The following is an 11,979-nucleotide window of genomic DNA, read 5'->3' as shown; positions in this document are numbered from 1 at the left end:
AAACTCGAATTACAATGTGCAATGAGTATCATTGATGGTAAGATTCTTTCCTTTATTTGATTAAAATGGTTTGTAATGGCCCGATTCTTTACTAACAACCAATAAATTAATTTATTTTAGAATGTTGCATAAATGTTATCCATGTAGAAAATTCATCATTGTTCATCTCATTTAGTAAATGACATTATTTGTCCGGGAGGCAAATATTAGCCTACATATATGCACTTACATATCTCACTTGCTGTGGCGCGCGCGCGCACACAGATAATGCTCATCTTCTGGAAAACATTTGTACAAAGTAGCCTGTCTGTCACATTGCGATCTCTCTGGCTACTGACACGGGCAGGGAGATAATGAACATATTAGTCCCAGGTGCGCCATACGCGCACGCATTCACGCGCACATACATACACAGGTACAGGACATTATCACTCACTACCTGCCTCACCTCTCCCGCCCCAAAGACGGCCCCGCCTCCACAATATTGTGACGCTCCCCTGATGTTTTATTTAATTTTATGAATTAATTACTCATTCTGTGAGTTCGGGTCTCTCCCGGGCAGATTCCATATATTGAGTGACCAAACATTTACTTTAGAAATGCACTGCTAACATTAATTAGCAGACTAAATAGCTAATTGGATGCTCAGTTAAGCAGCATGTAAACCTAACCTTGATTGGTTATTGACTGACTGACAGAAGGTGATCAGACACAGTCCTGGAAACAGCAATTTACTACTTTGATTGGCAGATTTTCAGTACTTAGAACAATCGTCGTTACACTAGTGACACATGTAACACTAGTGTCCTTACAGGTGCAAATTTTACATTTAAAATTCAGATACTCTGGACAAACATCCAGGCCTGTAAGTAAGAGGATGTTTGAGTTCTAGAGTTTTGGACGCAGGGATCCAACCACAGCTTTGTTGGAGCAGAACTCTTTCCACCAGGACGGACGCTCCAGCACCTTGCTGCCCTGCATCACTGTCGACCACAGGTTCTTGTAAAGCTATGTAGAAAAAAACAAGATGAGTCAGCCTGTCCACTGCCCATTTCAAATCTCTTTGTTCCTTGTAACCTGTTCCACTCTCAACACTATGGACAATCCCCAAACTAGACAAAGCGCTCCGGCATTCTCACTTTGCTGAAGACTGTCAAGAAGAGAAAGATGAGGGAAACCTGGGACAAATGATGACACCCAGGCTTAATCCATGTGTTGCATATACATACTGTGTTTGGGTACATGGTTCGCTTTCAGGTTGCCCGTAATTATAAAAAGTATACAACAATGTATACTAGTACATTTCTTTGAGTATTTAGCTGGTACAAAGTGCAGCTTTCTTTTCAGAGAGGATACGTTTTAACTTACAAAAAAAAAAAAAATCCTCCCTGCAACACATCAACAAAATTTTACTTAGGTTTTATATGTCTGTATGTATTTACCTGTCCATCAGCCCTTCCAATAGGTGAGTTAAGGATGAAATCAGAGGGAGCAAAAACATCCACCAATGATACTGCATCATCTTTCAGCTAGAGGAGACACATAGAGTAGATCAGGTTAAGGGCATAATTTCATCATTCATTATTATGAGAAACAATGTATGAAAGGACACAAAAGCATATGAATAACTGATTTAAATGTTTACAGTTACTCTCATTTTATCTACTTATGACAAAAATTATTGGTCTGAATTAGGCAAATGACAGGTGCAACCACAATGACTAAGACGTGAAGACAGACATTCCCAGGACAGACAGTACCTGGGAGCAGAGAGTGAGAATGCCCATCTGAACCAACTCTGCTGGTTTCTTTCCGCTGAAGTAATTACCTGCATAGGAATAGTGCTATGTTACAAATATGAACATATTACTGTCATAATTCAATAATAAATCGGTTTACACCGTTTGAATCGTGAGGTTTCCTGCTTTAAAATTATATGCAGTTTTTCAGACTTGGTTCAAATTAGGCTGACAATCTTTGGAAATTCATTCGGAAATACAGTTTCCAGCCTGAATATAGGCAGTGGGGTTTTAACAGGGAGTAAGTATAGAAACGATGCATGGTTTTTAAAATCGAATCCTTGGCCTCTGAATTGAAATTTAATCGAATCGTGGAAGACCTAAAGAGTCCCACCCCTATATACAGAGCAGCACCTACCCTGGTATAGTGTGGCCATGTGGCTGCTGAGGCTCCAGAGCCCATACAAGGCGCAAAGCTTGCTTAATACTGGTCTGAGACCTGCTGGTGTCTCTGGATCAGTACTTAGCTCATGAAACCTCTGGAGGCAGTAGTGTTCAATATAGGCAATGGCCAGGGAACGGCAGTAGTAAACCTAAAGGCAAACACACATAGTATTTGGTCAGTGACACAGAGTTTGTAATTTTGTTTCTAATTTCTGCTGTTCCAGGCCTTTACTGCAGCTCCCATCTGGTATTGCTTGTTTGTTGAGTATATGTCTGCCTTCAATTTTGTCTTCAGTATGTGAAAAGCATGCTCATTTGGGTTGAGGTCAGGTGATTGAAGAAAAATGTAATAGTCTATTTCTTTAATGATTTTTACTGTCTTTTATTTCAACTGTTCTTGAATGGTAAAAGCCAGAGCAATGGAGAGTGTGGAAAAGAAGTGAAGAGACGTGTGCAAGCAGGTTGGAACGGGTGGAGGAAAGTGTCAGGTGTGATGTGTGACAAAAGAGTGTCAGCAAGAATGAAAGGAAAGGTGTACAAGACAGTGGTGAGACCAGCAATGTTGTCTGGTTTAGAGAGAGTGGCACTGAGAAAAAGACAGGAGGCAGAGCTGGAGGTAGCAGATGCTTAAGATTACACCTGTTTATCACTGGGAATTTGTTGCACACCTGAATAGTAGGGGTTTTTAATGTTTGCGTCTACTTGTAGAATTAATAAATCCAATTATTTGTGCAGAAATGAGTGCAGGTATAGTTTAAGCACAATGAATTGAAGCATCAAGAGTTTATTTGTATTTTGTGTGAGTGTATGTGTCTTACCTGGCTGTTATTGCGAGCATCAAAGTCATCCATCCCTATGGCCCTCTGCTGTTCCAGCCTCCTGTGACTCTCCACCAACAGGAAACACACTAACCACTTATAGGCTCCCACTGACACTGACATGAAAGACAAGGAATATTATACTATTATAATGACTGGCTTATTATCACTGATCTCATTTCCACTAAGCTAATTACCACTTCACAGACATAAAATATGTTTAAAGCTTTTCCTAAAACTGAATAGATTTTTCCCTATAACCAGTAAATCCAATTACATATTTAAAGGGAATAATCCAAACTCAATTTTTGTTTCATCATGGAAGGTTTGGAATCAACATCTGGAATTCATCAAAGCAAACATGGATACCTGCAGAGTCCATACACTCCTCCATTGCTGTTGCTATAAACTTGCTTCCTAGAATCTTGTGGAAATCATTCAGGAAATCTACACTGTGAAGTGGAGACTCAATCTGCACACCACCTGAAACAAGACAACACAGAAGCTCATGCTTTAGAGACTAATTAAAGTTCTTGTACTCACTGTGGAGATTCACTGGAGTTTTAGAACTTTAGCAGTGAGTGGAGCATTTCACATTCTCTGTAAGCACTTCAATTCAATTCAATTCAATTCAATTCAATTCAATTTTATTTGTATAGCGCCAAATCACAATAGAAATCATCTCAAGGCACTTTACAAAAACTAAAACTAAAAACCCAACAATTCCCTTATGAGCAAGCACTTGGTGACAGTGGAGAGGAAAAACTCCCTTTAATGGAAGAAAAAACCTCCAGCAGAACCGGGCTCCGTTTGGGGCGGCCATCTGCCTCGACCGGTTGGGGTGAGTGGATAGAGGAGAGAGAAAAGAACAGCAACAATAAACAACAAATAGACACTGCAGGTTGGTGGGGCCAGTAACTGCACATTCAGCGATAAGGTCTAGGAGGACAAGTATAGAAACAAGTCCTTTATCTGAGGCTAAGAGAAGATCGTTGGTAACTTTTAACAGTGCTGTTTCTGTACTATGATGTGCTCTAAATCCTGATTGAAAATCTTCAAATAGTTCATTCCTGTGTAAGTGGTCTGATAGCTGCTTAGCAACAGCTTTTTCTAGGATTTTAGAAATAAATGGCAGGTTGGATATTGGTCTATAATTAGCCAAGACTCCTGGATCAAGACTAGGCTTTTTGAGTAAAGGTTTGATTACTGCAGTCTTAAAAGTGGTCTTAAACTGAGGTCTTACAGATGATTCAAGAGCTACTGTAGTAGAAGCATCTGCTGAATTTTATCTCTAATAGTTGTGATTTTATTTGTAAAGAAACTCATAAATTCATCACTGCTGAGAGCTAAGGGAACACTCGGCTCAACAGAGCTGTGACTTTTTGTCAGCCTGGCTACAGTGCTGAAAAGAAACCTGGGATTGTTCTTATTTTCCTCTATTAGTGATGAATAGTATGCAGTTCTGGCTTTACGGAGAGCTTTTTTATATGTTAGTAGACTGTTTTTCCAGGCTAGAAAAATTTCCTCTAAGTTTGTGGAACGCCACTTCCTTTCCAGCCTTCGTGATGCCTGCTTTAAGGTACGAATATGTAAATTATACCATGGGGCTAGTCTTCTCTGATTCACTATCTTCTTTTTCAGAGGGGCTACAGAATCAAGCGTTTCACGCAGTGAGGTTACAGCGCCGTCAACAACATGATCAATTTGGTAGGGAGTGGGATTGAAGCATGTTTCAGTTTGTAAACTCTTAAAAAGATGCTCTATAAATAAAATCAATTTTGTTTGCATGCAGGTGAACACAATACACATTCCTGCCATATCCATAATGCCAGTCATGTCACACTATTCCATTGATTAACAGATTTAAGTAAATTCAAAATATGGGAAAACTGCTAGCAAGTACACATGGTGAAAACCGTAACTGCAGCATATCATCTCAGCATTGTAACAAAAATGTTTTAGGATCCTATGGTTACCAATACCGGACCCTCTTGTCTTACACACAAAATTCAGTCTTGTGCGGGAAATACATTGTCTAATTATAAAATGACTAATCATGACTAACCTTTTTAGTGATAACTACATTTGTGTCTAACACACCCCCAGCCCCATAACTAACAACAATTAAACTTTCAGTAATCTTTCAGTGGATACAGAACTGACCATAGTGCTTGGCATGAAATAAGCTGAGCAGGTAGTTGCTGGTCTGTTGCAGCAACACGTTGTTGTCACCTTCATATGTGCAGTTTGGGTCATTGTCATTACGCAGATCACCCAACCGGTTCACTGAAAGACAGGAAATAAGACATTTAGGGTCACCAAGAATGTGTAGATCTGTATGAAAATCTGTGTGTTTGAGACTGACTGGCCAGATATCCATGACCACCGCAGGCCTCCCTGCATTCCTGGATCCCCCTCTGAGCAATCCATGATCCCAGTGGTTTACTGGAGCAGCCTATAGCATGGATCTCTCTGCCTAACTCTGCCTGGGAAATACATACATTCATCTGACATTTTTTTGTTCTTCAGATTCTGTGATTGAGAATGAATATATAAAACTTTCAAGTCTCAGCTTTGTTTGTGTAGGTTTACTTAAAAAATGTACAGAAAAAAAGGAGGAAAAATTTAACAGCTCATAACCCAAAGCACACCACACCATCTGTCAAACATGGTGTTATGAAATAGACATTCAAGGCTGCCAATGGAACTGGTACACTGGGATTTATGGATGTTTTACAGCACATGAAATCAAAAGGATGAATGCAGATACTATGTAGTCAGAGTTGGGATAATGTATCAAAATTCAATGGGCCACATTTTTTTATATATTAATGTGAACCCACACAAATCAAAGCTAAGGCTTAAATTTCAATGTAGTATCAATAATTTCCAATTGAATGTGATTATACACTAGTCTTGAAGAATAAATTTGTAACTGTCCCAATTTGGTGGGTTTGGATCATTACAGATGTTAAAACTATAACGACAACCACAGACAGACAGAAACATTTTTTTACTCACTTGTCTGTCACTCTTGTCTCTCATCGCCTGTCCTATCTGGAACTCAACAAAATTCATAAAGATGGACTTGGAGAAGTGTTCAAGAGCATATGCTGCTGACAGGTATGGGATGAGGCGCCATTGCTGGATGAACATAAATCATAAATGAAAATATATGAAATGACACACAAACATGACCAATGTCCAGAAAAAAATTACTTACTTCTGACACTATCACTAGGGATAACCAGTCAGATAAAATCAAATTCAACAAAAAGTGCCTTTGAGCAACCCCAACCCCACAAAACCGTTAACTTGTTAATTATTTTTGTAAAGTAAGTAAATTATCATTTAGTCTGTGGAATGTGAAAATATATATACAATATTCAATTTACAATGACTTAATACAGAGGATGGTGGCAAATGTTCACATTTCCCAAGCTAGAACTAGCAAATAACATAGGGGATCTTGTTGCTCTGTTATGCTGTGGGGGTGCATTTCGCTACCATGGTCTGAGTCCACTTGTACCCTCAGAGGCAATGGTCATTGCAAATCAACACAAAATCCATCCATACCTGCAATAAAATGTTGTTTTTTTTAAGAAAAACTGATTATAATAATTGATTATTGATGACAATATTTTCAGTACCTGAAAATAAATGTCATGGCAATGTGTTGTGGACAGAATAGGTTTAGGTTATGCAATAAATTAACTCTAATTAATTACTGGTATATACATTTTCACATAAATTAAACTCTTACATGAAAATTACATGAAGTTGTGGACTGGAAAAATCAAGCTGTCTTTCACCTGAAGAGAGCTGGGATAGGCTCCATCAGATCCCCATGACCCTAACTAGGAATAAGCGGGTAGAGATAATGGATGGATGTAAAAATCAAGTTGCTAGGTCTATTACTGAATCTTTAAGGACCACCTATCTTTGAAAAATTTCAACTTCACAACAAGGAATTTCAGAGCTTTGAAAAAAAATTGGGAATGAGCTTTACCTACTAACCCTTTGTGTACACTCCCATCTCTCTTAATTACTCTTTCTTACCACCACAATCAGACAAATGTTACAACACCTGGAGAAGGAGGGATTAAGCACCACCAAGACATAAAGTTTAAATAATCACTTTGTATCACTCATTCAGCTCACTTTATTATGGAAGCGATCAGAGTACAGGTAATAACACATAGCCAGTCTGCGAAATCAGTTCCCATTGGAGAATTCAGTGTCTCAAGACACATATTTACTGTTTGTTCTATGTGTTTACAGGTATATTTCTGTTTATAATCTGTTTGACCTAATAAACTCTGACCTGCAACTGGTACTCCAAAACAGGAATCTCTTCAGTGTCTTTGGGTCCAAACTGTCTCCTGGTGGCTGAGAAACGGATGGAGACAATCAGAGCCAGCTTCAGGTTTACCAGAGCCATCCTGGTGATGGACACCCTGCCACCTGACAAGGCACCCAGAGTTGCTCCAAAGCGCTTACTGGGGTCCTGGACGAGAGGAGAAACACAAAGTAGAAACATGGGAAACAACAGAATGAAAGAAAAAAATATCCAACATATGCAAAACAAAGCACCCAAAATGAAGTAGTGACATGCATTATTTGACCAATACACCAGATGTCACCAAATCATAGAAGACAAGGAAGCTCCAGAAGATCTAAAAGAATGGACAGAGAGGCTAATTTTTCTGTCTCAATAGTCTTCTTGAAGAATGTGGGTGTGTCCAAAACTATCCAAAATGTCATTATTTACATTTATACCTTGGCATATTTAATTAACAGTAAGGATGGGATTTGACTAGGTATTGGCAGATGCCAACTGACATTCCTCCTATTGATAATCACACGTTCACATAGAAGAAACACTAAAGCTAGAATCTAGCAGCTTTATTTGGATAATTCAGACTGCTGAAATCTCATATCATGATACTGGCACTAGGCATCTAGGAATACAAGTAGGGCAGTAGATCTCAAGGACCAGGTTTGGTGACCTCTGCTGTAGAGGGTTGTGGGCAAAATGCTGGTACACTCTGGACAGGTCAACAGTCTGTCAGGGCTGACAAACACACTCACAGCTACATTGATAGAGATTGGGCAATTTAGGGTCACCAATATCTTAGCAAACTAATAAATATATACTTCATGAAAAATACAAAAAATGGCTTTAACATAATGGGGAACATGGTGGTTGAGTGGTTAGCACTGTTGCCTCACAGCAAGAAGGTCCCAGGTCCCTTTCTGTGTGGAGTTTGCATGTTCTCCCTGTGCTTGTGTGGGTTTACTCCAGGTACTCTGGTTTCCTCCGACAGTCCAGAAATATGTATGTCAGGTTGATTGGTGACTCTAAATTGCCCACAGGAGTGAGTGTGAGTGTGTGTGGTTGTTTGTCTCTATGTGGCCCTGTGATGGACTGGTGACCTGTCCAGGGTGTACTCCTGCCTTTCACCCGAAAGAGAGCTGGGATAGGCTCCAGCAGATCTCTGTGACCCTGGTTAAGAAATAGGCGGGTATAGAAAATGGATGGATGGATGGCTTTAACATAGTGCCTGCCAGACCGAAGAATCTATGTTCTTTTGCACAGAAAGAGGGGACAAATAACTAATTCAGATGTGGTGCTTTTGCCTCAGGATGTTTTTAGTAGCTGAAGCTAATGTTTTGGTAACACAGCAACCTGTCATGGTTATGACTTACTTTTGTATTGAATTAATGCGAATTTGAAAAACTGAAAAAAAAGGAGCGCCATCGTACAAGAAAGAACATCATTGAAAAAAAGAATTGTCATTGAAAAAAGATCAAAAGATATCACTGACCACCATAATGCAAAAAAGATACAAAAACTAGACGATGCAATTTCTGAAGAAATTGCGTTGGGATTGCCGATCGCCGTGAAAAGCTCGAGGCAGACCACGTCGCTGAAGCACGTTTTGAATCGACCGATTGCGATAATCGAGAAATACCGACTGTAGTGAGGGTGCTTTTATTTTGAGAAAATGCTATAAAGAGGCTTTTATTTTGAAAGGACAAAGAGCTACAGAATACTCATGGGAACTCACAACAGAATGTGGACTTTATTTTGAATATTCCTTACAATTCACAAAATTGTAATGTCTTACTATAAATAACCGTAGAGTTTTATTTTGAAAGTCTCACCATGTCAGAAACCATGGCTGACATGGGAAATGGCCTCACTTGGTACCTGAAGCTGTATGCATATAGGTAACGTCCATTTTAATATTGAGTTGCTGTTTCAGGGCTTTTTTATTGAGAAAATGCTATTTCGGGGCTTTTATTTTGAAAGGACAAGGTGCTGCAGGAGACTCTTGGGACCTTATACAAGAATCTGGACTTAATTTTGAATATTCCTTACTATTTACAAAAATGTAATAACTTACTATAAATAACTGTAGACTTTTATTGTGAAAGTCTCACCATGTCAGAAACCATGGCTGACATGGAAAATGGCCCCACTTGGTACCTGAAGCTGTATGCCAATAGGTAACGTCCATTTTAATATTGAGTTGCTGTTTCAGGGCTTTTCTATTGAGAAAATGCTATTTCGGGGCTTTTATTTTGAAAGGACAAAGTGCTGCAGGAGACTCTTGGCGACTTTGTTCAAGAATCTAGACTTTATTTTGAATATTCCTTACTTTTTACAAAAATGTAATAACTTACTATAAATAACTGTAGACTTTTATTGTGAAAGGCTCACCATGTGAGAAACCATGGCTGACATGGAAAATGGCCCCACTTGGTACCTGAAGCTGTATGCCAATAGGTAACGTCCATTTTAATATTGAGTTGCTGTTTGAGGGCTTTTCTATTGAGAAAATGCTATTTCGGGGCTTTTATTTTGAAAGGACAAGGTGCTGGAGGAGACTCTTGGGACCTTGTACAAGAATCTGGACTTTATTTTGGATATTCCTTACAATTCACAAAATTGTAATGTCTTACTATATATGACTAGACTTTTCTTCTGAAAGTCCAAACATGGCCTGCTGGGTAATGACACCATGGCTGACATGTAAAACAGCCACAGAGTAAAATGCTCTAAATAACTGAGAATGGTGCCCTTGTGTAACAGCATTACGCAGCCAGTCATTCTTAATTACCAACCACAGACAGCTGCTATTGTTTTGTGTTGAGCTGTTGCTATGGTGACCTATGCCCAGAGTGGGGGTGAGGGTGGGGGGGGTGGGGAGGGTGGTACAGAGTGGTCACCATGTGAAACAGCAGTGGACATTTGGCAGCCAGTCATTCTTAATTACCAACCACAGACAGCTGCTATTGTTTTGTGTTGAGCTGTTACTATGGTGACCTATGCCCAGAGTGGGGGTGATGGTGGGGGGTGGGGAGGGTGGTACAGAGTGGTCACCATGTGAAACAGCAGTGGACATTAGGCATTCTTAATTACCAACCACAGACAGCTGATATGTTGCTATTGCTTTGTCAGCTGTGGCTATGGTCACCTATGCCTAGAGTGGGGGTGAGGGTGGGGAGTTGGGGGGGTGGTACTGAGTGGTCACCAAGTGAAACAGCAGTTGACATTTGGCAGCCAGTCATTCTTAATTACTAACCACAGACAGATGCTATGCTGCTAATGCATTGTATGTATTTGCTATGGTCACCTATGCCCAGAGTGGGGGTGAGGGTGAGGGTGGGGGGGGGGGGGGGGTGGTATTGAGTTATCCCCATGTGTAAAAGCAGTGGACATTATACAGCCAGTCATTCTTAATTACCAACCACAGACAGATGCTATGCTGCTATTGCTTTGTTTTGAGCTGTTGCTCTGGTGATCTATGCCCAGAGTGGGGGTGAGGGTGGGGGGGTGGGGGGGTGGTACTGAGTGGTCACCAAGTGTAACAGCAGTAGACATTTGGCAGCCAGTCATTCTTAATTACCAAACATAGACAGCTGCTATGCTGCTATTGCCTTGTATGCTGTTGCTATGGTGACCTATGCCCAGAGTGGGGGTGAGGGTGGGGGGTGGGGTGGGGGGGGGGGTGGTACTCAGTGGTCACCATGTGTAACAGCATGTGACATTTGGCAGCCTGTCATTCTTAATTACCAAACATAGACAGCTGCTATGCTGCTATTGCGCAATAGCTGCTTTGTGTTGAGTAGTTGCTATGGTGATCAAAGGCCAGAGTGAGAGGGGGAGTGACAGCACTTTACACACGCTGAGTGGAGAAACTGAGAAAACTTCACCTTACAAACTGGGGGATTACAGAAAAACTATAAGTGCTATCAATATAATTCTTTCACTAACAGTGCCAGGAGGCTTCAACAAAGAGACCGATCCACTTTTTATGAAGATATTCCAAAAAATGAAGGATTGGTGGCGAGTTAGAAACAGCCTTCATTTGTGTTTCTCTCCAAAAATTGTAGAGATCTTTAGAATGGGAGTGAATGAGAGATTGAGCAGTCACTCTCTGTCTGTTAGGCCACCTTGTGGAAAAACCGTAGGTCCTATAAAAATATGAACAGCATTGCCTGAAAGAAGACAAAAATCTCTACTACTTTTGAGAAAATGGTGTATGAAGAGTCAAAATTGTGGCCGTGACAGCGAGTTAGAGAGAAAAATTTTCCCTAAACTTAACAGCCTCTCCCACTCTAGCGATGACATCACGCACTCTAGCCCTCTCCCATACACACCAATGTAAAATTCAGAAATTTCCTAAAAAAACCATAAAACTTAAACTGCGATTAAAGAAAAACCGTAATAGATATCAAAAAGCTGTATACAAGACTTATAGATTAATGCCTTCTGACCCGTTTAAAGGTCGAATGGTGTTTCTAGCTGAAAGTATGCTGACACAGTTAAAGCTCAAAGAGGACAAAGTTGAAAGGGGATTTTAACGTTCTCTCCATTCATTCCTATGGGAAAAAAATCCGACAAAACCTGGAATATTTCGGAAATTATGAAAGATATCGCTGAGAAAAGTAGAAGCACCCATCTCCTC

The 11,979-nt window shown here is 40.1% G+C and overlaps 1 protein-coding gene across 1 annotated transcript; it reads right to left on the bottom strand.

The window, feature by feature from the left end:
• Positions 1 to 715: 715 nt before the first annotated feature.
• On the bottom strand, positions 716 to 8,311 carry acox3 (acyl-CoA oxidase 3, pristanoyl). Its single transcript, XM_026318169.1, has 10 exons — positions 7,326 to 8,311; positions 6,023 to 6,145; positions 5,367 to 5,487; positions 5,165 to 5,287; positions 3,371 to 3,484; positions 3,002 to 3,117; positions 2,158 to 2,332; positions 1,761 to 1,828; positions 1,443 to 1,529; positions 716 to 1,008 (listed from the first exon to the last, which is right to left on the bottom strand). The coding sequence occupies exons 1-10, from the start codon at positions 7,539 to 7,541 to the stop codon at positions 889 to 891; spliced, it is 1,263 nt and encodes a 420-aa protein (XP_026173954.1). The 5' UTR covers positions 7,542 to 8,311; the 3' UTR covers positions 716 to 888.
• Between the last annotated feature and the right edge of the window lie 3,668 nt (positions 8,312 to 11,979).

The sequence above is a fragment of the Mastacembelus armatus genome, chromosome 18 (genome assembly GCF_900324485.2).
Source record: "Mastacembelus armatus chromosome 18, fMasArm1.2, whole genome shotgun sequence".
Classification (NCBI taxonomy): Eukaryota; Metazoa; Chordata; class Actinopteri; order Synbranchiformes; family Mastacembelidae; genus Mastacembelus; species Mastacembelus armatus.
This window is presented reverse-complemented; position numbering and strand designations above follow the sequence as displayed.